Here is a 25,819-nt window from a genome sequence, read left to right as displayed (position 1 = left end):
TGCATTGAATATTTAAGTCTTTGTTTTCTTTACAATGATGTTCCAACGATATTGACGTTATATAACGTTATCAAATGATTTATGACGTTATCTCAGGATCAAAGCATGCATTTCAAATCAGTATTAATATGGGTTAGGTGTAACGTTCAAGGTAAACTTTGGTATCAAAATAATCAGGAAGATGTGTGCTTTCAGAAAATAATTAAAACCCAGTTTTGAAAATATTGTCCCGAAGGTCCCTTTTCGCTTGACGCAACTCATATTCATTCCTCTATAAAGATATCTTATGTAATTTATGAGATACTTCTATTTTTGATAAGATATCTAATACATGTAAATCTTATAAGATATCTCATATAATTTACAGTTTATAAGATATCTTTCAAAATGTATAAGATATTTTATACATTATATAAGATATTTCATAAACTTAACAATATATCTTGTACGAGTATATCAAATAAGACATAAGGGGGCTGTTCGATATGTAATGTGTATTGTACCACAGCGCGATAACGCTTTGCACGATTTCGTGGATGATTTGATTTGATTTATTGATGTTTTCCGCCACACTCAACATCTGGTGGCGCCCAGTTTTTATTGGTGGAAGAGAGAACCCAGATACAATGTAGCTGGGAAGAGACCACCGACCTTCCGAAAGTAAACTGGGAAACTTTCTCACTTACCGGCGCGAGCGGGATTCGAACCTCTTGAATAGCTCTATTCAATACCTTCCCAACGGTATAAACACGAGCCTTCAGCTTCACATAGTTTTCAACTTATAGTCATTTCAATAAAGCCAGTCGTTGACCACTGTTGTAAAAATGGTTGAGAAACGGGCTGAGAATATTGAAGAAATTAGAGCTAATATAAAAGTTCGCACAAAACTCGGTCATTCGGTAATGCAGATTTTTACTGAATTGGGGGAAGTTTATGGGTCTGATAAGGTATCTTTTGAGATAGTTCGTAGGTGGAGAAAAAAATTTCTGACTGGCACAGAGTCCGTCAAAGATGCAGCAAAATCTGGCCGACCTGTGACTGTAACAGGTGAGGCAAATGTCGCAAAAGTCAGGGAAATAGTTGAAAGTGATGGCAGATACACGATTTGTGATATTGCCAAAGCTGTTGGCATATTGCTATCGCGGGTGCATTTCATTTTGAAGCGTATTTTGAAAGTACGAAAGATTTCTGCCAGATGGATACCGCATATATTGACAGATGACCAAAATCGGATAAGAGGACAAACCACTAAGCAATTGCTCAAAATGTTTTCCAAATTCAACCAAAGACAATTTGCAAACATTGTTACTGGTGACGAAACATAGGTTCACTATTTCGAACCAGTAGGAAAAATTGGAAACAAAATATGGCTAACTAAATACGGTAGAAGGCCTGTAGTTGCCAAAAGAACCATAAGCACAAAGAAGGTTCTTGGTTGCATATTCTTCTCACGTGATGGTATAGCCGTACAAATTCCGGTACCGAAGGGCAAAAGTGTTACAGGTCGGCATTACCGAGATGTTATACTAAAAAGGCTCAAGAAATATTATTATAAACGACGCCCTGTGTCAGGATTTAGGCATGTTCGTCTACTTCATGATAATGCTCCATCACATACATCTGAGCTTGTGAAGCAATTTTTGAAGTCGGAGAAGGCTACCGTCTTGCCACAGCCACCATACTCTCCAGATCTAGCCCCATGCGACTTTTTCCTTTTTCCTAGACTTAAAAAGTTCTTATCTGGTTTTCGTTACAATTCCCGACAAGCCCTTGGTTCAGCCATCAGTCAGTGCCTCAGAGGACAACTTAAATCAGCGTACCATGACGCATTTCAGAAATGGAGACCGCGGAGAATACTTTGAAGGGATGTAATGTTCATTTCACTATTTGAGTCGAATGCTTTTGAGATATCGTACAATACACATTACATATCGAACAGCCCTCGTAAAGTGTATGATTGCATTGATTGATTGTATATGGTTTAACATCCCTCTCGAGAATTTTCACTCATATGGAGACGTCACCATTGCCGGTGAAGGGCAATCTACCCACAGTTATCGTTCCCGCTACGCTCCACTAATACCTCTGTCAACGTCTAAAAATCATATCGAAACGTACTAAAACTAACTTAGCATATCAAACTGTAATGATCATATCTAAGCAAATCAAACACTTCTCTGAATTTTATAAATGCAGAAGCTGGTAAATATGAGACACCTGAGCGAATTAAAAGGTTTTATATAAATATTCATTCATCCAATAATACTAGAATAATCATGGAATTCGTTGTTTTTGTGAACTTACTGTAAGATTTTAAGCTTAACACTAAAACTTGTAAAATCATACTTTATAATGCAATAGGTAGAAATAAGTTTTGCCAAGAATCTTGACATTCAGACGTTGACAGAGGTGTTGTAGCGCAGCGTAATACGCCCTCTGGTGAGAGATTGGGTGAAGGGCTGCAAAATCTAGGCGTATGATCAGCACTTAACGGCCTTTGAGCAGGGAGGGATCTTTATCGTGCCACACCTGTTGTGACACGGGGCGTCGGTTTTTGCAGTCTCATCCGAAGGACCTCCCCATTTAATCGCCTCTTACGATAAGCAATGGGTACTGAGGACCTAATCTAACCTGGATTCCCACGGGAAAATATGAGATATCTTATAAAAACAGAAGATATCTTATGAATAAGATATCTTATAAAACATATCAGATATCTTACATGTTTTATAAGATATCTCATAAACTTTATAAGATATATATTTTATGAGATATCTTATAAACTGTAAATTCCTATGATACTTTATAAAGTTGTAAGATATCTTATAAAAAAAAACCCCAGTTAAGCAGTTAATAGAGTTTTAAACGTTTTCTATAGTCACCATTATTGATTAATGACGAAGAACCTTCCATTTGAAGAATGTACGTTTTATTAAGATATAACGTATATCCCGGGTTTTAAAATGTTCCAGGACTTTAAATTACAGATCTAAGAAAAGTATGCAAATGCTTTTTGAAAGTTTTATATGGTGTCATTTTTATATACATGTATGTTTTTTTTTTAAATTTCAGAAATATCATTTTAACGATAATATAGCTTTAATACACAACCAAACCAACAAGGACTATCTTGACCACATAGAGACTTTGAGGTAAAAATTTCATGCAATCAACTAATTATTGAAATAAGTAGATATAAGAAAGTCTCACCACATTTAACAATTTGTCAGCACTGTTATTGAAATGATGTTGGTGATGGAATATGGATTTGATGATTTTGTGAAAATACAATAAAGGCAGACAAAAGTTACTGACAGTTGTAAATGAAGAATGTTGTAATTTTTACAATCTACTATCAGTTGATAAAATTTCCTTGGTGGATGATCATTGAAAATTAAAAAATGTTTTGCCATTGTCCAAATTTATTTAGCTTCATTGTCATCAATATTGCATATAATACACTGCCTAATTTCCAACATCTGTGTGCAGTATTATGTTTGTGTAAATTATTCATAGTATATATATATATATATATATATATATATATATATACTAGCTGTCATGTAATTTACATTTTGAATATTGTTTTCTTGAGTGATAACTTCAGATCAGAAACTTATTACTTTACCGATATATCATCATTTTATTACAACGTACCAACATGGTCTAATATTAACCTATATTATACATGCATGTTCCTGTTGTTTCTCTGCTTTATATACAGACCTCTTCCTTGTGCAAAATTTCCATGTGCTCTATGTCTCCCGGGCCTCCATGAATGGCAGCAGATCATTAGTATCTGTTTATTGCATCTACATCAAATCCGTGTATATATAATAATACCACATTTATATAGCACCCTTTTCATACACTATGTACGCTCAAAGGTATATTGAAACATAGTCTGAGTAGAAAACACGTCACGGGTGGTATGGGAACATTGTGCATTGTTCCCACATTATAAGACACTTTTAGATAATTTTCCTCTAGAACAAGGATAAAATTTATCAATTCAATATGCAAACATTTTTATGTGGGGAATATTCGTGTAGGTTCAACGCATATCCTTCTGGTCATGATAACGGTTATAATAGAGCTTTGATATTTATATGGGAATGCATAGGACATTTAAAATAACCACTTGAATAATCCCTGGGATACAGTTACTGTATTTAGTATGGAAGTGTTCATTTGAATAACCACAGGGACACAGTTATTATAGTTAGTATGGAAGTGTTCATTTGAATAACCACAGGGACACAGTTACTGTAGTTAGTATGGAAGTGTTCATTTTGAATAACCACAGGGATACAGTTATTATAGTTAGTATGGAAGTGTTCATTTGAATAACCACAGGGATACAGTTACTGTAGTTAGTATGGAAGTGTTCATTTGAATAACCACAGGGATACAGTTACTGTAGTTAGTATGGAAGTGTTCATTTGAATAACCACAGGGATACAGTTATTATAGTTAGTATGGAAGTGTTCATTTGAATAACCACAGGGACACAGTTACTGTAGTTAGTATGGAAGTGTTCATTTGAATAACCACAGGGATACAGTTACTGTAGTTAGTATGGAAGTGTTCATTTGAATAACCACAGGGATATAGTTACTGAAGTTAGTATAGAAGTGTTCATTTGAATAACCACAGGGATACAGTTACTGTAGTTAGTGTGGAAGTGTTCATTTGAATAACCACAGGGACACAGTTACTGTAGTTAGTATGTTTTCTCGTGTAGTGTAGATTCAGTTCTCTTCATTCCATGACATTGGAGCCAGGATGGCCCCATAATGGAGGATTTAAAGATTGACTAGTACACCATCAGTGTGAACAAGGTAACCCAGGTGAACGTTATGGTTCATAAGCCTCTTGTTACATAATTATGGAAAATGGAGTTATTTCATGATTATGTTATAATTCCAATGTTATTTATTACAATTGTTTTGATTGGACAAAAATAAAGCTGAACAAGAGTTTATACATCAATAAACCCGAAAACGCGATGTATTCACACACGCCTGAAAACAAATAACATAGTGAGGGGAAACTATTCAAATTTTTGCAATTGTTAAATAAGTGAATGAATTGTAATTATAAGAATCAAGCATTCTTCAAAAAGAATGTTTAATCCTATAGTAACACCCTTTTCTTTTAAGGGTCCGCTAGAGTTGATCCGATATCTTTCAGTCATAAAGTATTTCTCTACGTTTCAAGTTGTTGACGAACACATACATGAGAGAGAGAGAGAGAGAGAGAGAGAGAGAGAGAGAGAGAGAGAGAGAGAGAGACTTATTTCAAAAAGTAACATGTTAGAAATAACAATTCCTCAGTTCGATACATTGTTCGTTCCGTTATGTTTAAGATTTTAAAAAAAAAAAATCTTGCGACATTTAAACTTCATTTCAAATTACTTTCATTTCCAGCTGTTTTTATCAGATTAATGAGTTATAGATATAAAAAGAATCTGAAGAAAATTATCGTGATTTTTTATTGCTTGCTTAATTGATAAAATAAATTTTCCCTGTCTCCTCCATAAAACTAAATGTAGTATTATCAGAAATTCAAGCTATAAGAATGAGTATGATTTCTTCACAACTTGTAGCTCTATAATTAGAGAATGGTTTATGCGAAATATTCATCTGAATTAATTTTGATAATTTCCGCACTTGTTTCAAACATCTAAGTTAATTGACACTGAACATCATTTAGCACTCGCGTTAAAACAATCTAGAAAGAAAAAAAACCCACCAACAGATGAACTCCGCAGTCCAGTGATAAAAAACGATCGACATTCTTCATTTTATAATCCAAATCACCAAGGGAAATCGTGTTAGCAAATTTCACAGCACAGATTATAAAATGACTCATATTGTCTCTTCCCAAGGCCAGTAATCCATACAGTCACGATCCACTGTCATTCCGCTGCTGACTTCACAAACATATACACATTTTTCACCAGCATATTGTGGGTACGTTACTTGGCAATATTTACAGTATTGTACACATTCCTGAATTTTCAAAGTGGAAGCTTTCTTGATTTCACCTGTCAGAAATAGACTACAGTGAGGGTCCAGTCGTCCTCTCACACAGCTATTTTGGCAAGCCCCGATATCATATTCTCCATCAGCAAACTCGCGGCACTCGTCACATCTTTCTAAACACTGTGGTACTCGAGAATCAGTGGACAGTATAAAGCAACAGAGGGCTAGAATCAGACAGGACGCTCTCAAGTAGGCCTACAAGAAATAAGAAGCGTACATGATTGTAGTTCTTTCGTCATCTCTATGGAACAAAGTTGGAGGGCAAAGATACTTGTCCGTGCACTCATTTGTTGGTAAATGACTCGCAATCTTAGACATCGTCCATTTGATTGTACCAGTTTCAGTGAACACATGATTCAAAGATGATTTAGAATGATTTATTTTTCAAGAATTCAGACATTGTATTTCATTATCTGATAGGAGAGAGTTATTAAATTTGTATCATATAAATCTATACTATTACTAAAGTACAAAATGTTTACACAAGCTTCCTACAACTGTAACTATGAAAACGTATACTAGTACTAATATTCCTACTGCGGATAATTAATTTATCACAATAATTAAAAAAGAAAGTATATCCATTCTAAATTTTGTCAACACTTGATTTTAAAGCTAAAACTCTCCTTCATTCTCATCTGACTGATTAGGCAAAGGATCCCAAGCGTCCAATGGCTGAAAAAGTCTGGTTCACCAATAATTTATACAGTTAAAATCTACTTTTAACCCATCAGAAAATTTACATTCGTCTACACATTTCTTTCCATTATACTGCGGGTATGTGACTTTACAATAATAACAGTATTTCTTGCACTCCAAAGAGCGTTTGTCGAAGCTTCTTTTCAATGGAGATGTTGAAAATTCACTACACTGGTAGTCCATTTTGCCTCTTAAACAACTGCTCTGACACAACTGTATATCGTAATCATCTAGTCGGTCCTTGCATTCATCGCATCTCTGGAAACAGCGAGGTACCAGTGTAGCTGACAATGCACCAATGAGTAGAAGTACGACACATGTTCTAAAAATAGTCTGCAAGAGATAAATATTGAAAACATATTTAGATATTCCGCATAGAAATACCTTCATTTACATATACTATGAAGAGTGCGACATTGTTTAACTGGAGGTTTGATGGCGGTGTACATTTAGATGTGTTCAATACTGGTAATGAAGTCCAAAGAGCCGTATTTCAACACATATCCTTACCCGCTTCTTTCGATTTTTCTGTCACCCTGTATTTTTGCCTACAGGATTTATCTATGATTATAATACCTTTGTACATGTTTTGTCTCAAATGATATCAACATACTAGAAAATTCGTAAAATACTACAAATCGAACATGAAAGATGATAATGATATTCTTAAATCGACTCATGCATTTTTTAAATATAATACGAACTACCGGGTAGCAATACAAATTAATACTTATTTTGATGCCAATTCACAGTGTCATTCGTAAAAGAATAGCTTTCCTTTTAAAATCTTAAAAACAGTGAAAATTTGCGAGTTTGTAAACATTTTAAAATATACCACCTCAATTTATTCCACGATAACATATTCGTCAGACTTATCAAAAGAAATGTTAACTGTGTTTAATTTTGAATATTAAATATATCTTCAAAAGATACACCTTTAAAAGTTGTTACCTGGGGGCGGTAGCTTAGTGGTAGAACATTCATTTCGTAACCGGGAGGTTGTGAGTTAGACTAGAGCTCCGCTCGGGGCATTACTCCTTCGCTCGGCATTTAGAAACGAGAATCACGTGTCTTAAAAACGAGATCCCGTGTCGCGGCAGGCGGTGGTACGTTAAAGAACCCTCACTGTTACGACATGCTAAACATGGGTCTCTTTGGTACCTCACCTGCAGCTCGTGACGTCTCATTATGAGACGGGACATAAAACGAAACAACCAACCAATCAAAAGCTGTCTACGTCATTCTCTAGGCGATATCAGTCCATTATGCACGACCATGTAGGCGAGGGGGCGGTGTTGCCATGGCAGGCTTAAAATTGTGGCTTGTACAATGTGATTGCAATGATCTGAGATATACACTCTGTAAACTTGCCTGGTTTCGGGATCATAGTTGAAATTTCTTGGTCTCGGAGAATACTCCGTCACAGCCACTGTTAACAATACAGCCATTGTTTCTTAAAGTTAAGGAACACTGAAAGCATTATAAAATATTCGCGATGTACACGTACCCATGGAAATACGAGTGATAATTGGTTTTCTTGTATTCAAAGTAGCCTTAATTCTTGTAGTTTATGATACATTTGGAATAAGGAAACCCCCTTAATGTTGAATTTGTAAAGACTGCTGTCAACCAAAGCCTAATGTGTTCAAGTGGACTTCTGACACGTTCGATTCTTTCAAAGTACAATATACAGAAAATCAAAAACAAAATCAAAATGTGAAAATTACTTGAGCGTTCTATCTAGAAATATATTTAAGCATTTCGAACAGGTGATCACCGTCTCCCTGTGCAGTGGGTACCCGGTAGGTGGAGTGATACTCCGAGAAATGAAGCAATATTATAGGGTTATTGAACTTATATTGGTGAATATTGGCACGAGTTGGCTGTGAAAATGCACGAGCTTGCGACAATATAAGTTCAATAACCCTTTTATTATATAGCTAAAGTATTTAGTTGTTAAGTTATATCCCCTTTCACTCAAACTACTCCAAACTAGACGAGAATTCATCAATATTGGCAGTGTGCAATATCAGCATGCATTTCTTAATTGTTCAATATTTAACCCGTCATTAATGCACACGGGCACTGGAAGTTAATGTAAATATATAGTATGTGCATGTATAAAAAAGGAAGGGTAGGACACTCTTTTTGAGGCAAATTCGGGTTTGGGTTATTGTGGACATTTCTCAAACGGCCTGACGCGATGAATCTTTCACACATGCCTTACTTTCAATATCTGTAGGGTTTCGTTTCGTTCCAATGCCGTTCATACGAAGAAATAGATGTTTTTACACCTTCAAGTGTCTAAGAATTTCGCTAGACTGTCTAACTTCCGGTTTAATTGCACTGAATTGAAAGGTAAGTTCTGATTGGTCATTAATAAAATTAAAGTCTGAATTGACACATGTTATCTAATCCATAAATACATATGTAGAAAAAAATAATTCTCAGGATTATTACTTCATGATGGTATTAGAGACTAGTGGTTAAGTACATGAGCCATGTTTGTTTTTATAGTTTAAATATTCTTATCATTATTTCAGAACCAATAAGAATGACATTATAAACTTATAAATGTTTATTACATTGACCAATTAGAACTTGCATTTCGATTCGGTGCGATTAAACCAGAAGAAAGACAGTCTAGCGAAATTCTTAGACACTTGAAGGTGTAAAAACATCTTTTTCTTCGTATGAACGGCATTGGAACGAAACGAAACCCTACAGATATTGAAAGTAAGGGATATATGAACGATTCATCGCGTCAGGCCGTTTGAGAAATGTCCACAATAACCCAAAGCCGAATTTGCCTCAAAAAGAGTGTCCTACCCTTACTTTTTTATACATGCACATACTATATATTTTCATTAACTTCCAGTGCCCGTGTTAATGCATGAAGCAAACTGATTTTGTAAATGGGGACATCATAATTTATGTATAGTAAAACATTTTGCGTAAGTAAATATCAAATACCGGCTCTGTCAGATTCGGAGGACCGTCGTCTGCCATTTCGGCTTGTTTACGTCGTTACGGTAACGTCGATATTGAACGCTCATACTCGGAATGTTTCGGGCGCATACAATTTACGCTATGCAAAGTTAGCGTTCAATAAATTCTCAGGATATTGAACGCTAACATTCTCTAGATTTTACGCAGATTTTATATTAGACTATTTATTAGCTATATAATAAATATAAATATTGCATGTAGTTGAGGGGAACATTGAAAATTTTCACCCCGAGAAAACTATAATGTATGTCAACCGAGACGTTGTTGTTTATATAACATCCAGTATAATAAAACAAATAAATTGCAAATTTTACCCCTTGAGACACCGTTGTCAACGTCGACTACGCCTCGGTTGACAATGGTTTTCTCGGGTGAAAATTTTCAATGTTACCCTCAGCTACGTGCAATATTTTATATATATAGCATTTCTAAACGCAATAAAATCATGTGTTAACTTGCAATGAAATACTTTTCGAAAATGCGTGGGGAAGTCTGTTCTCCTGGTCCTACCAATATAATTATGTGACTTTTAATTTTGAAGAAAAGACCATATACTTTGTTTCTTCTTTTTTTTTCTTGCTTTATATTTGCAAGAACTCTGCTTGATCTTTCTCTTATGCCTGTATCGGTAAAATTTGTACTATACCTGATATATCACATTTGTGTGTGATTTGAGTGTAATAAATAAACTTGAACTTGGTTTATGGTTCAGTTTTTGTGGATTATATTTTACAACCCCATGTAATCACGTAAATTTATCCAATCCACAATATATTTCTCTAGGAAAGAGACATCTGTCAAACGAAGAAAACTGACTCTAAAGAAAGTAAATAATTAATTATTTCACTGTAAATTCGCAAAAGTTTGTTCTCACACAAGACAGAAAGTCTTGATAAAGAATAACTATTTCGTTTCGTTGTTGTTTATAATGTGAATAAATTTGATGATGAGGTGATTTGCACAAACAAAAAGGAAAAACAAAGAAAGAAACAAAAATCGAACAAAACAATAATAACAAAAAACCCAACACATTGTAAACTGCAATGGTTTCAATACAGAATTCTTCAAACGCATACTTATTCAAAATCAAAATTAGAGATGGTAAGAATTGTACATTCTGTCAGATAGAAGAAGAAACAATTGAACATTTGTTTTGGGAATTGATAGTGTTCAGCATTTCTTAAGAGAATTTGAAGTTTGTTTTCAATAACAAAAAATAATTTTATTTTTGGATGAAAAGAAAACCATACAAAATAATCTTGTTCTTTGGCTGAAATATTATATCTATACTATGAGATGTAAAGGGAAGACACTGGATGTAAATGTTGCGATATCGCTAATGAATACATTTTATGAAACTCAAAGACATATTGCATATAAAAATGGTGAAAAAGATTTGTTTGACACCTGCTGGAACCGCTGGAATCAATTATTTCATTGAGTGTTTGGTTGTTTTTTTTTTGTTTAAATATATATATATATATATATATATATATATATATATATATGTATAAATTTCAATATATATGTACCTTTAATATATTAGATAATGACTGAATGCACCTCTCTCTCTCTCTTTCTCTCTCTCTCTCTCTTTCAGAAAAGAATATATACATATACCTTTGATAGCTTCTTATAAACATTTTGTACATGTTTCTTTGCATATATATATATATATATATATATATATATATATATATATATACACTGTATGTATGTTTAAAAAAAAATTATTAAAAAAAACCCATAAAAAAAAACCAACACATAAACAAACAAACAAAAAACCCCAGTTATTACATTTACATTATTACTGATTCATATATCCCTATGCTTATGATTGGAAATAGTCAGGTTTTATCATGGTTAAAATAGGTAGCGGTAACTCGGTGGTAGAGTGTTCATTTCATAACCGGAAGGTCGTGAGTTCGAGCCTCGATCATATGCCATGGCCGCGTCAAACATAGATAGTGATTGCTCCTTTACCAAACGTTCGGCATTTAGGAGTCTTTCGGATATGACTTTAAAAACGAAGGTCCCGTGTCGCGACAGGCGTTGGCACGTCAAAGAACCCTCGCTGCTACGGCCGTAAGCGCTAAGCATATTTTAAAATTGTGGTACTTCACTGATGAGCCGTTTGGCTCAAAGATAATAAAGAACTTGAACTTAAACTTGAACTGGCGACGTCTCAATATGAGTGAAAAATTCTCGACGGGACGTAAAACAAACAACCATTCTTTAAAAATTGTGCGTATGCAAGCCCTGCCCTGCACCCTAATTCTCAAATTGGTAAATTTATTACGTAAGCAAATCATATATTCATGAAAAAATATTTGTTTACGGAAACGAAAAGAATTCTGGACTAGGCTGTTTCACCACGTGCATCTGGTGTTTTTTTTGTTTTTTTATTACGCCCATGAGTTAAAGGAGTGTGATGACGCAATACTTATTTCGTAGTGTTACAACAGAGAAAGACACCGTGAAATGCAAATCTCAAAACACATGAAATTTCTAATCAGTTTTCCTATTTCAATATTGGTTTACCCACATGGATATGACGCACATGATAAATCGCGTAGGTATTTTCCCAAATATTTACCCAAAGTTAGGTACATATTGTGAATTTCTAAGTTTCTTTGGATTCGTTTTACCATTGCAATGATTTCGTAGAACGAATATATTTTCTCAGGAAAGTAAAAATGAATTACAAACAGGTAGGAGACTAATAAAATCGAATATATTATCAACACTTTGTCATATCACAAAAAATTGACCACACAAGGACATTGAACATTTTTAATATCAAAGGCATCGCCTACAACATAACATAATGAAGATTGAGAATGAGTGTGTACAACCTGAGGCAGTGTCGTATTATTTGTAAGAGACTCGGAGACAAATTACGAAAGAAATCCCAAAATATAAGCAAAGTTTGATGTAACAAATAAATTTGAATGACAAATTGTCGATTTCCGTTCAACGACGTTAACTAGAAATGAAATTGATTGCTAATGACATCTGTCAGCACCAAAGTAAACAGTCGATAATCGCTAATTGTTTCATTTGTTGTCAGTGTCTGGTAATAAAAGTAAAATTATCCCATAATCTCAATACGTATTCCAAATGATAATTACGGAGTATTTCTAAAGAACCATTGCTGTACTTGAATTATTACAATTGAACGATTTATCCCGCTAAGTTTTTGTATAACAAGTGAAGCCTTCAAGTGCACTTTAGTACTGTGTAATTATGCATTTTCAAAGGAATATATTTTCGTGGTCAGCAGATTTCTCTCTATTTAGTGGTGGTGTCGCAGTCAATGCGATGCTTTACCTACACGAGAAGTATACTGGTCAACACAGAGGGTGGGGTGAATGCCGTGCTGCAGTTAACAGTATAGCTAAAGCGTCGTATTGATTGAGATCAATAACTGATTCATCATGTGATTGAATAATTTGAAAAATCGAAACTAGTGTAGCTATCAGAGCTTACGAACCGAATCAACACTAGTGTAGCTATCAGAGCTTACGAACCGAATCAACACTAGTGTAGCTATCAGAGCTTACGAACCGAATCAACACTAGTGTAGCTATCAGAGCTTACGAACCGAATCAACACTAGTGTAGCTATCAGATCTTACGAACCGAATCAACACTAGTGTAGCTATCAGAGCTTACGAACCGAATCAACACTAGTGTAGCTATCAGAGCTTACGAACCGAATCAACACTAGTGTAGCTATCAGAGCTTACGAACCGAATCAAAACTAGTGTAGCTATCAGAGCTTACGAACCGAATCAAAACTAGTGTAGCTATCAGAGCTTACGAACCGAATCAACGCTAGTGTAGCTATCAGAGCTTACGAACCGAATCAACACTAGTGTAGCTATCAGAGCTTACGAACTGATATCTTGTCGGGCATCTTTATCTTCAGATAGAGTATAAGACCTATTCGAAAGTTATTTGAAGCACCAGGTTTCATCTAACGAACATTAAATAAAAACAAATAGTATCAATTTGTGAATTTCCATTTGGTTGATCGAGTATGCGAATTTCACCGAATTTCACTCACTGACTGGCCGTACGGTTTCAAAAAGAGTGAGTTTGGATGACCATGCCATTCTTTCAATGTGATTGGTCACTGAGAACAAAAGTAAAATCCGTTTCATTGAAATCAATAAGAAGTCTGGCCCAAAACTTTGCACGCTCAATCAAGCAAAGTAAATTTTGATCCAATTTTGGACAAATTAAATATTCACCTCGAAGGTACGTGAGGTGGATATAACGTTCTAGTTTTTCTAGTTTGATGGATCATCCAATCAGAATTCTCGGTATCAACCAATCATATAATGTTGTAAACATTATTGACAATTTTGATGTCAATGCGATGCTTTTCAATTACAATATTTACAATATTGTACTCCGATGGTTGCTTAAGCATCGTACTGACCGAGAAAATGTCATTATTTGAAACACCAAAAAAAAAAAAAAAAAAAAAAAAAAAAAAAAAAAAAAACAACCACTAAAAAAAACTCCCAACGATACCCGATCGGTCATCTTTGTTTGCAGCTAGACTGTTAGACCTAGTCGAAAGTGTTTAGAGACGCAAGTTTTCATTGGAAGATAAAAACGGATCAAATAATTTTTGGTCCGACGTTGGAAAAACCAAATGTTGTATTTGCCTCGAAGGAACGTGCAGGTGAACATAACGTTATATTTAATCATATAATAAAGCTACTGTCATTGTAAAGCAAATTTAATGTCAGCGATTACAGGTTTCCTGAGCTACACCTTTGTTTCCAAGAATACAGATGAGCTATCACGCCCCCGAGATAGAACTTCCGGACATATTGATTTTTAAAAAAAAAATTATCCATATTTGTTTGTCTGTTTGTCTTTATTCTGGCTGATCACAAATGAATTTGATCACGTTCATGGGAAAAATATTTCACAAACGCAGCTTGTTTTTCTGTATCGTACATTGGTAAAGTATAAAAGGTAAATTAACACAAGATTTTTCCATTATCATTACTGGTAATGTAACTTTCGAGTTGACCCCTCACTAGTAAATATATGTGTTGATTATCAGGATTTATAGACAACATTGGAAGGCATCCTTCATCTCTCCTTTTTTCTCATTTCATTTTTTGTGTGTGTGTTTGAGAATTATCCAACGTGACCTACATTACCACAACGTTTCTTCCCTAGGCGCCATTAAACATATAGCAACTGCTGTTAGAGTGACGTGTATCTTGATTAAGACATGCAGTTTCTTTGTCCAGACCCTATCAAATATGCTTACTAGTTACAAAGACGGCAGTAGCTGCAATAATGTAGCCCTATCCGATTTTTTTATTCTGACGTTTTCGGGATCTCCAAAAAAAAGAAAGAAAAGAAAAATCGGAGAGGGCTACATTATTGCAGCTAAGACGGCAGATAAGCCTATGGTGCTGTAATTGAAGATCATTAAAATAATTATTCACCATTTAAAGGGGGTGTTGACAGTGTCACCCAAAATTCAAGTATTTCTGCTACATGTAAGAAGGCAATGTTTCGTGCATATAATAATACATTAGTTCATATTTGTTTTAAAATAATTGTAGTATTTAACAATATCTGTCCCCATTTTGCTGCCTATGCTTAAAGGTTTGAGCATAAAGTTTGAAAATATATGGTTATTCTTTTTGCGCTATGTAAAGAACAATGGTAGGGCCTAACAATATCTCCTATTTTCATATGACCCTATATATCTATAATCCCCTGAGATCCCTGCCTTGTGAATTGAACATGAACTCGGTTTCAGTATCCTAATTTGATATATAAAACAAAAGGAAGGTTGTATTAAAAGCGACCCTATAAATAATTTAATGAAATGCAATATTGCTTAACAAAAACAGCAAACAGGGTAATTTCATTCTTTGTGATTGAAACGATAGTACAAATGTACGATACAGATAGAATTTTAGGGATTGAAAAAAAAGATGCACTTTCAGGAATTGATGTTCAAATTGGAAACAATACATCAATTAACAGTAAACGAAACATTTACAATTTAACTCGAGAAAGAGCAACTTTCAATTTAGTTTCGTCTTGAATTTCGGCATCATGTTAGAGATTCCGTTGTGTACACTCTAAAAACAATGTTTAGGTTTGGAACACTTTTTAAACGTGTTTAGGTCTAAACGTGTTTAGGATTGTGCTTATATCCTAAACGCGAAGTGTAATAAACATGTTCTACCCTAAACATGTTCAGACTGAGAACATGTTTAGCTATACAAAAATACAGTATCTAAACACAAAATAACATGCTAAACACTTGCTAAACACATTCCTAAACGTCTAAACACAATCCTAAACGTCTATGCGTTTAGGTTTTGAACATGATAAGCTTAGTAACATTGTTGACATTAGTTTTACAGTCTTCATGTAGAATATTCCTGTCTTCTGTAAATGAAATTCGAATTGCAGAAAAAATTGCTTGTCAGAATTGCCATACTTCAAACTGCTATAGTGTACCAGGTCCCGATAGTGACCATAGTGTACATCATACGCCGTATTGCAAGTATACACTGTCGAGGTCGATATCCAAAATTGATGGAACCATTAGAAGAGCCGTCTATGGGCTTCAACCCTTTCCTGTTGGAAATGAGCAGAGTTTAGGAGTATCCAGAAAATTTTGATCTGGAATTCCATTTCAACTTGAACAGGTCTAGACACATACATATTGAATTTAAAAAAATAGTGTAATTCATTGTCTCTGGTATTAGACGTGCCTTTAGTGTTAATTTAAACCAATGCATCACTCTTACTTTGCATTGGAACAAAATTCATTTAAATCTTGTGAAAGAGAACATCAGTTGCAATTGATTCCCCCCCCCCCTTTTTTTAATTCAACATGTGACAGTGCCTGTTATGCGAAAACTAGCATATCAAAGACAAAAAAATTGTTGAAGTTGTACTTGCCGGATGATATTTAACCATGTATAGTTTACTTCTTATATGTGCATAAGTGATTTTTAATGGTTTTGTCTTTAACATGTATCGCGGAAATGTCAACCGTGTTGTTTCGGCAATTAGAATTTAGAAATAGACTTGCAATGTAATTTGAGAAGAACCGCCCAAACCCGTGTAGTGATTTTGGGGGGTGGATTTTTAGTATTTCTGGTCGGGCTCGGAGTCCTCTGAGCCTGCACGTGATTTTCTCTCTCTCTTACCCGCGAACTCTAGGCAATCGGACGTGTTTTAGAAAGTGCAGCAGTGTAGTTATTGTATTTGTTAACCCCTTGTAAGTTGTTCTGTGTATTTGTGAATATATCTGTTTATAAGTGTTTTCCGGTGTTCTTTGTGTGTAGGAAATCACTTTACCCGCATTGTTCGATTTGAAACATCATGGATCCCATAGACACAGTTTGTAATGCAAGGGATATTCTTGCTAGATTTTGCAATGTTATTCTCCTATAATAGAAGAGAAAGCTACTATTTAAGACTCTTTAATGCTGTGGATTGAGTTTTAAATAGAAGGTTAGCAAATCATTTTGTAATTGAGACAAAGTCAAAACCTAAATACAAGGAGAACTAAACATGTTCAAAACCTAAACACAAAAGAGGTAAACGTGTTCAAAACCTAAACACAATAAGGGTAAACATGTTCAAAACCTAAACATAATAAGGGTTAAACATGTTCTACACCTAAACATAAAAAGAATTAACATGTTCAAAACCTAAACACAATTAGTTAGACGTGCTCCAAACCTAAACACAAATAGATTTAAACATGTTCAAAACCTAAACACATTGGGTTGAACATGTTCAAAACCTAAACGTAAGAAGTGTTAAACATGTTTAAAACCTAAACACAGAAAGTGTTAAACATGTTTAGATTTAGAACGCGTTCAAAACTGTACACAAGAAATGTGTTTAACTTTGTGTTTAGGATCTAAACACCATTTTTAGAGTGTACTTACTTCACATTCTATTAAACCGTACAGCAGGTATGCATGCGTGTGCGTGCGCGCGCGCGCGTGTCCAAACACTACTACATACATGTATTATCATATAAGATGAAAAAGAATTAACATTTTTTCTTTGTGTTTATATACATATTTGGAGGGAAATACATGCATGATGAAATATCAAAATCTTCATTAATCCACCGAACGGAGAAGTTCATAAAAGTTATTAAATATACATGCATATTCGTTCATATAATTTCCCACAGGGTGTTTTCGGCAATATGATATATAATCGAACTACAAAATTCCCAGTTTCCTGTTTCATTCCTTGAAATGTAATAAATGATTAATGTTTCGCATTTCATTGTTTTAATTTCCCATTATGCCCGTACAATAAATATAATTTTGAATTGTTACTCGCTTTCAATCATTAAAAATTGAAAACATGGATGCAATTTTCGTTCAAATTGAATTATCGCCGCTTAAAATTCCTATAATGATGTTGATCATGTTATAATATGAAAGCCTTTTGAGATAGCAAAAATTACTCGAGACTTCATAATAAGAATCAATTTCGAAATTAAACTTTCTACTTTATTTTTTTTTTTTTTAAATATTTATAAACAAACATTTCCCCATTGACCTCATTTTCGTTGCCGCAAATTTTTTTTCGCGTTATAACGCGAAACTTTCGCAATTAAAATGCGTAACTTTCACGAATTAACGCGAAACTTTCGCGAATAAACGGATAACTTTCACGTTATAACGCGAAATATTCTATATAGATATAGTTATGTAAAATAGGAACCCGTGATTAGTACAATGAATGAAGACTGACGTTTATGCATTTATAAGTAACCTTAAAGTAAAAAAAAAACTTATCCGATTCGCTTACTCGGACAGTTGGCTACCGAAGATGGAAAAACCTCTCAGAATATCTCTGGAAAGCACTTGGTGACCTAAGTTCTTCCAATAAAAGATGAATCCACACTTTTCAAAGGTTATGTCCTTTGGTTGTCATTTTTTGGAAAAAAACAGAATTCTTACAAATTTTGTTATTTGATAAGATTTTGGTTTGGTTTTAACATATCATATTGTCTAGAAAGACCTCTCCTATGTGACAACTAATAACACAAAATATGTACAACAGAATCAAAGGTCAATAAGATGATCTTAAAACAGTCAAATTATATCAAGAGATATGCATATACAAAATTACAAATCTATTGTTATTTTTCTTCATTGTAATGAATAAAATATTTCATGCTACTTTTTTTAATATTGGACACATTTAATTCATAAATTCGTGTTTGTAAGCAAAATCTATGCTTTATACCGGTAACTTAAAAGTTTCGCGTTATAACGCAAACGGTACGCGTTCATTCGCGACGCATTATAATGCGAAAGTTCCACGTTATAACGCGAAATTTTTTTTTTCAGCTGTGAAAATAAGCTCAATGGGCTATCATACTTGAGAAACGGCTTTGCATTTATAAAATATGACGTTTGGAAGGGTGGTGTCACCTATTATGCAAACGGTGGGTGGTTTTCTTTTGGGGTGTTGTTGTTGTTGATTTTCCTCTATTAGGTTTTTCATAATTGTTATGTCTTTTATAATTGTTATGCCTTAAATTCAGCTCCCCATATATAACACAACACCCCCACCCACCCACCCCCGAAAATGTACCGGTATACTGACCTCTATACCTTATTCTTACAAGAGTGTACTTTAATGAAATATAAGATCAGAGACATGTGTAACAAGTTATATATGTCTCTGATAAGATCAATACGACAAATACTGTGGCTATGATATGGACTTATGAAATATGCAATTAATACATGTACTTACTAAATTGGCATTGTACACTGTACATAGTCAGAAAGATTTTAACAGCAAATTTACATATACATGAACGTTGTAGAACATATTTGCCAGATATTTTAAATTTTTCATTTCTGTGATTTTTGCACAGATTTGAAGATTTATGGGATCATTATAGTCATATTGTGTTTCAGTAGAATGTATCAGTTACCAATGAATAGATCATTATATGCACATTTCTCACAAACAGAGCATTGATAACAAATGTGTTTTTCATCCTCAATGAATCATTAAAACGCATCGCGATAAGATCTCTTCAATATATACAGTACACTTTACAAAGAAAAAAACCACCACCAAAACAACACCACCACCACCCCCCAAAAAGACAAATAAATAGATGAGAGAGATCGAAAGATAGATCCAGAATGTGTGCACTGTTGAAATAACCAAACGTCACACAGAACTCGAACAAAAGTTGGACGTTTTCCTGATTCTTGCACTAGATTTTAAAACTTGCAACGTAATAGGTTTACTTCTTATAAGTTTTGTTTTTACTCAGATAATTTACTTATTTGACCTTAAAGGAGAAGGTATAATAAGGTGTGTATATATATGGCCCCCATTATGAGAAGTCATCATGGAGAAATATGGTAATCATTATGTAGTAACCCCGATCAAATCTATCTCAAAATAACTATCAGTTTTAACAAATGACCTATTTTAGTTTGATCAGGAAAAATACTCAGCGCACGTTGACGTTGACCACGACAAAATCACTTGTCCAAAGCCGTCAATTTATGTATCAGAGTAAAAAAAAAAAAAAGAAGATGTTTCTCGTTGGAAAATAGGTGCCTAACTCGGGTCCAAATCCCCCTTTTAATCTAATAAATGTCTTTCATTTTATGAAAGCATATCTTGATAATTCTCTGTATAAAAAAAAATATGGGCCACTTTACTAACCCCTCCTCACCGACATCTACACTCTCCATAGTAATTTGCCGTAGGGGCTGGTTGTACTCAGCTTGTATCCTACGAAGGAATGGTTGTATCCAAATGACGTTTGGCCACGGTGGTATCACAGGGGCTAAGCCCGTTTGGGCCCGAACTCTGTGATACCATAAATATAAATATTTATTTATGGTATTACAGAGTTCGGGCCCAAACGGGCTTAGCTCCTGCGGGTGGTATAGAGGGAACTTGTACTGCTTCGCTAATGAACTTGCTTTTCTAATGATGTTGTAGAGTCTCTCTCTCTCTCTCTCTTGATCACGCAAGTTTAGTAACGGCGCGATCAGCCCTTGGATGGATGACCGCTACACCTTACAATTTTATATGTATATATCCAATGTATTTGCCTTCAATATCTTTATAAATATGTAATGATAGTCATTTCCTCATGTATGCGTTGCAGTTGTAAACAACTCGGGTGTGAATCTTGATAAATATAGTATGATCTATTCATAATTAACGGCTGGAGATTCCAAATTCCGGTTGGATGGTTTGTTGTATATTGCTTAACGTCCCGTTCGAGAAATTTTCACTCATATGGAAACGTCAACATTGCTAGTGAAGGGCTGCAAAATTTTTGCCTATGCTCGTCGCCTATGGCCTTTGAGCAGAGAGGGATCTTTATCGCGCGCATACCTGCTGTGACACGGGGCCTCGGTATACATCCAATGGATCGCCCGATTTAGTTTCCCCTTACCAGGGGCGGATCCACTAATTGCGGTTATGGGGCGCAATGTTATAAGGCAGGGGGTCTGGATTTTACAGATTTTATAGGGCTTGAAATATGTTTCCTATGTAGTCATTTTTACTATTCTCTATCATATCTAATAAGATGAAATTATTAAAATTAGGAAATTTTAAGAGTTTTTTTTTTTTTTTTAATGTAAGTTCTCCCAATAAAAGTAATTCAATAAATCAAAAGATTTTGTCATTTATTTCTCCGAGGGTGGAAGAAATTATTGCTTCTTTTATCGTTTATGATTTTCTAAGCAACAGACCACAATTTACCTTAAATTTGAAAATCATAGGTGGCGCGCGCCGGCTATGCTCCCCTTAAATCCGCCACTGTTTACGACAAGCAAGGGGTGCTGAGGACCTCCCCACGGGAATAAAAGTATAACGTTAATATAAGAAATAATAAGATGATGCAATATGATTGGTAAATAATAGTTTTTATGTAATCACAAATCATGTTGCTTTTAGAAATAATTTCCCCCCTGCATTATTATGTGTCTATGGTGCGAACTCGTATAAGTTAGCATCCTTTCACGAACCGAAGGATAACGTTATCTGACAGATGGCAATGTAAACTAAAGTCATTGTCAATACCTATGTATTTCTTGGAAAGGTGACTGATTTGTGCCATTTTACATTTGGTCGTCTTTTCGTTATTGGTACATGCAAAGTTCGATTGATTTGCTGCACCCCCCACCCTTATTTTTTTTTAAAGCAGTAGTGAAAGGCAGTTGATGTTTAAAGTGCTGAATTGGAGAATGCGTTTAGTGAACTAGTCTTTTATGAAATTTGGGCAGAAGGACATTTTTCTTGTTTGCCAAGAGTTTTAATGCAAGTGTGAAGTGACTTCGGCTGTCCCTATACTCTTGTAAGTTTCCCCTATTATTGTCAATACAACATTTTAGAATAGTTGAAATTCATGAATGCTTGTAAGCATATATACTTATACCAGTGATCATTTACTTTTCTTCTGTGAAATAACAGTGTATATCGAAGTAAATCTCTCTCTCTCTCTCTCTCTCTCTCTCTCTCATGTTTAATAAACGAATATGTACATGTGGAATAATAGTATATAGCTGAATTTTCGCGTGGCGGGTTGTCGTCTTTTCGATATATGGGACCAAAAGCCGCTAATTATCGTTTCTCGTCTTTTCGCATCGAAAAGACGACAAAACGCTACGCGAAAAGGCGACAAAATTGGTCGCTGATTCGCGGGTTTTCTTTGTCGTCTATTCGCCTGTATTTTGTAGAATTTTCGTTTTGTCGTCTTCTCGTTATGTCGGGGCAAAAAGTCGCTAATTATCGTTTTGCGTCTTTTTGTTTTGTCGTCTTTTTGCCTCCAAATAAAAATGCAACAAATTATAAAATGGCAATTTTACAGACACCATAATCAGCAGCTGATCGTATGGCCGCACTGAAAGTATGTGAAGCAAGATGTGTTTGGAAAAAATAATGCAACAACAACGTGGAACTACTAGTTATTTGCTCATCAATGACTTCATGAAACACCCATAAGGCTGCAAAAATAATCTTTTCTAAATTTTGTGATTACGAACAAAAAAATGCAATCAAAGTATGAAGCAGATATCCTTTTCGATTATTTCAATAACTGTAACTTTTACCATTGCTATACGACTGAAAGATACAGATTGTTGATTTAAAGCGCCCTTTTATTGTGTCTGTCCATACAAGTACAACCATTTTACCAGTTAATTCTGATGAATGTGCTATATGTTGATTGATTGTATATTGTTTAACGTCCCTCCCGAGAATCTTTCACTCACAGTGAGTGTTATATGAAAGAGATACTTGTTACTGAAGAATCAGGGGCGTCTCTGGGATTGTAATTTTCTTTACATCTTGATTTTCATGTATTTTACGTTTATTGAGTTAATTCGACGGGGACAGAATTCTGAATGCGTTACAAAATTAATGAAAATGATATAACGAATAAAATAACAAATACAAAGATGTAGAAACGTCACTTTACAATTAATCACTGAATATTGATTAAGCATTTTCCTAAATCATATAGTATACACTCAGCACTCAACAGAAAACATTTGACATGAGGAAAACGCACTGCAAAAGTTGCTTCTATTTAGTGCGCCATCTGCTATCTCAAACTCGTTTGGTAAAATGCGAAGTTTTTGTGAAAGGAACAATTGGGATTGACTGACCAAAGTATATTTTATCAGAATTTCGACAATATGGATGCGTGGCTAGAAAAGTTTTAATTCAAACAACATGAATTAAAGAAATTTCAATGTTTCTTTTGAAACTTCTCTATGTACCACCTTTACATAGATGTATGCTTTTTTCACCCACCCCCTCTCTTTTTGTCTTTCATAATACAGAAATACTGAAATATACATACATGAACACGGCAATAATCATTCACCTAACAGATTGCTACAAACATTGTTGGTGGCGGGCCTCCTTTAGGCGAGTTGTTCTATTAAGTTCGGAAACATTCCGAATTGCTACTGAGTATTTGAATCTGAATTCTTTTCTTTCTTGGTAAGAATTGAACTCCTACAACCTGAATGCAAACTGCGATGTGTTGAACATTTAACACAGGCGTATAATACATGGAAAATAGTTCAAAAAACTTCAAAATAAGTTGAGTAAGAAAGAAAATCGTGAATTTCAATTAGTAGTGGTAGTCATTATAGTTGTAGTTGATGCGAAAAAATGTAAAATGCAATTTTAAAATTTGCGTTGCTCTTTTTTTTACATTTATTATTATTATTATAAACAATTCAAAATTTGACTACACGTTACAAGATTACGTAAATATACTTTGAAAATTTCAGCTTGGTGTTCAATGTCTGGTTAGTAAGCTTGTATTAAACTGATTCCGTATAACCCCGCCCTAAACAATCTGTGGAAATGTCCACGAGTTTTATTGTTATCCCCCTCTCTCTACGAATACAGTCCTGATGCTGTTTTCCTCCTCTAATGTGTTCCGTGGTTATCTGCAGACAGTTTTTAATCAACATGCGGATTTGTTATTAAAACCATGTATGGAAATGGACGTGTATATTGCCAGGGGAGTTTGAATTCTATTAATGGAACTCTCCAAGGTTTCAGTAAACTTATTCTTATTCATTCACCGTACGTCGGGGTCACAACTTTCATAATTGGATCTGATGAACTGTTCACGAAGTTCAAGTATTAATAATATACAATAAGTTGATAAATTGAGAGATAATTATAAGCAGCATGTGGATAGCACTGTGAATGGCATAATTTAGATTTAATAGCGGAATGTCAAATAAAGAAATATGTCTACATCTGGCCGGTATCCACCTGCTTCATTGTGTTTTTGTACATATAAAATCCTTTTTTTATATACCATGGAAAACAAGTAAAACATTTCTTATATACACGATATATTTTTTTTAAATAAAAAAGGGAAATCCGCTTAAGAAATTATGAAATCAAATACTTTTTTAAAAAAAATTCTAATTGTTCTTTGAACACTTGATTACCTTTAAACTCATAAAGTTCACATAGGAAATCCACAGTGAAGTAATGGAATAACTTACCGCCATTCTGTATCCTGTTGGTCTGCCGTTCGTTTTCACGACGAGTCAATGATGTCATATTCAGATTCCGTCCCTTTATATGTCATCCGTCAGACTCAGCAGCCATGCCAAACTGTCACTTGTAGAAAGAGGTGGGATTGCGGAGGGCCCAAATTCGATTTTTATGGATTTGACAATCTGAATCAACACCGGGGATTTCTAATGGATGTAAATCATTAAACGTTTCATAACTCGTTATATCTTTCATCTGATCTCTTCATATAACGGTCTCCTGGGTGAGGGGTGAAAATTATGCTCCTTCTATCTCCATATTGATTTCAAGGAGGATAAGTTTTGGATTTGTCACACAGAGAAGTCATAATGTATACATTTGTAAAATTGTGAGACCTTGTTCACTTCATCAAATGTAATTGTAGCTTGTTGCAAAGAATCCAAACTGGATACAAAAAAGAAAGTATAAAGACAGTTTCGTCAGGCGCATTGTCTTGTACAAATTTTAAATTACCATATTTGAAATTAGTCAAGGACAACAATTTCTGATAAGAGTATTTCAATTTTTGTCAGTTATCAATATGAAAATACCCCCACGAGATTTCACTCCTCTCAGTGTTATGTTTATGGTGAAATCAATTATATAATCTTTGCCAAATGGCAACTGATTCTAATCGTATTTCAGATGAGTACTATAACAGATGAACATTATAATTTGCTTTATAATCTGAAACACGATTTGACATTCGCACTCATGAAACAATTTGTTTAACAGTACTAATAGCAAGCATGCAGTTCAAGGACTATAGACCTTAAATTCACAAGAAACTATATGAGGTGGTATGGCTGTGTTTCTCTCTGTCAGCAACTGCATAACTTTTGATCTTCATGTATATATACAAGATGGCGACTTCATCCTCCGTTAAATGAGAGGTGAATGTCAACAAGCTGTGACTGAATGTCAAGATCACACAATAGTTCATTGCCATGCTCGGGACAAAGT

The 25,819-nt window shown here is 34.5% G+C and overlaps 1 protein-coding gene across 4 annotated transcripts; it reads right to left on the bottom strand.

Annotated features, from left to right (window-relative positions):
- Positions 1–4,912: 4,912 nt before the first annotated feature.
- LOC125652180 (uncharacterized) lies at positions 4,913–25,004 on the bottom strand. Of its 4 annotated transcripts, none has more exons than XM_048881183.2 (2): positions 24,826–25,004; positions 4,913–6,242 (listed from the first exon to the last, which is right to left on the bottom strand). In XM_048881183.2, exons 1-2 carry the CDS (start codon positions 24,829–24,831, stop codon positions 5,871–5,873), a joined length of 378 nt encoding a protein of 125 aa, XP_048737140.1. In that variant the 5' UTR covers positions 24,832–25,004; the 3' UTR covers positions 4,913–5,870. The 4 variants fall into 4 exon arrangements, with proteins under 4 accessions (XP_048737140.1, XP_048737142.2, XP_048737139.2 ...); XM_048881185.2 differs by lacking the exon at positions 4,913–6,242 and adding an exon at positions 6,410–7,079 and having other exon boundaries at positions 24,826–24,948; XM_048881182.2 differs by lacking the exon at positions 4,913–6,242 and adding an exon at positions 6,410–7,079 and having other exon boundaries at positions 24,769–24,873.
- Between the last annotated feature and the right edge of the window lie 815 nt (positions 25,005–25,819).

This window comes from Ostrea edulis, chromosome 5 (assembly GCF_947568905.1).
Source record: "Ostrea edulis chromosome 5, xbOstEdul1.1, whole genome shotgun sequence".
Taxonomy (NCBI): domain Eukaryota; kingdom Metazoa; phylum Mollusca; class Bivalvia; order Ostreida; family Ostreidae; genus Ostrea; species Ostrea edulis.
The sequence above is the reverse complement of the archived record's forward strand: the minus strand, read 5'-3'. Positions and strand labels throughout refer to the sequence as shown.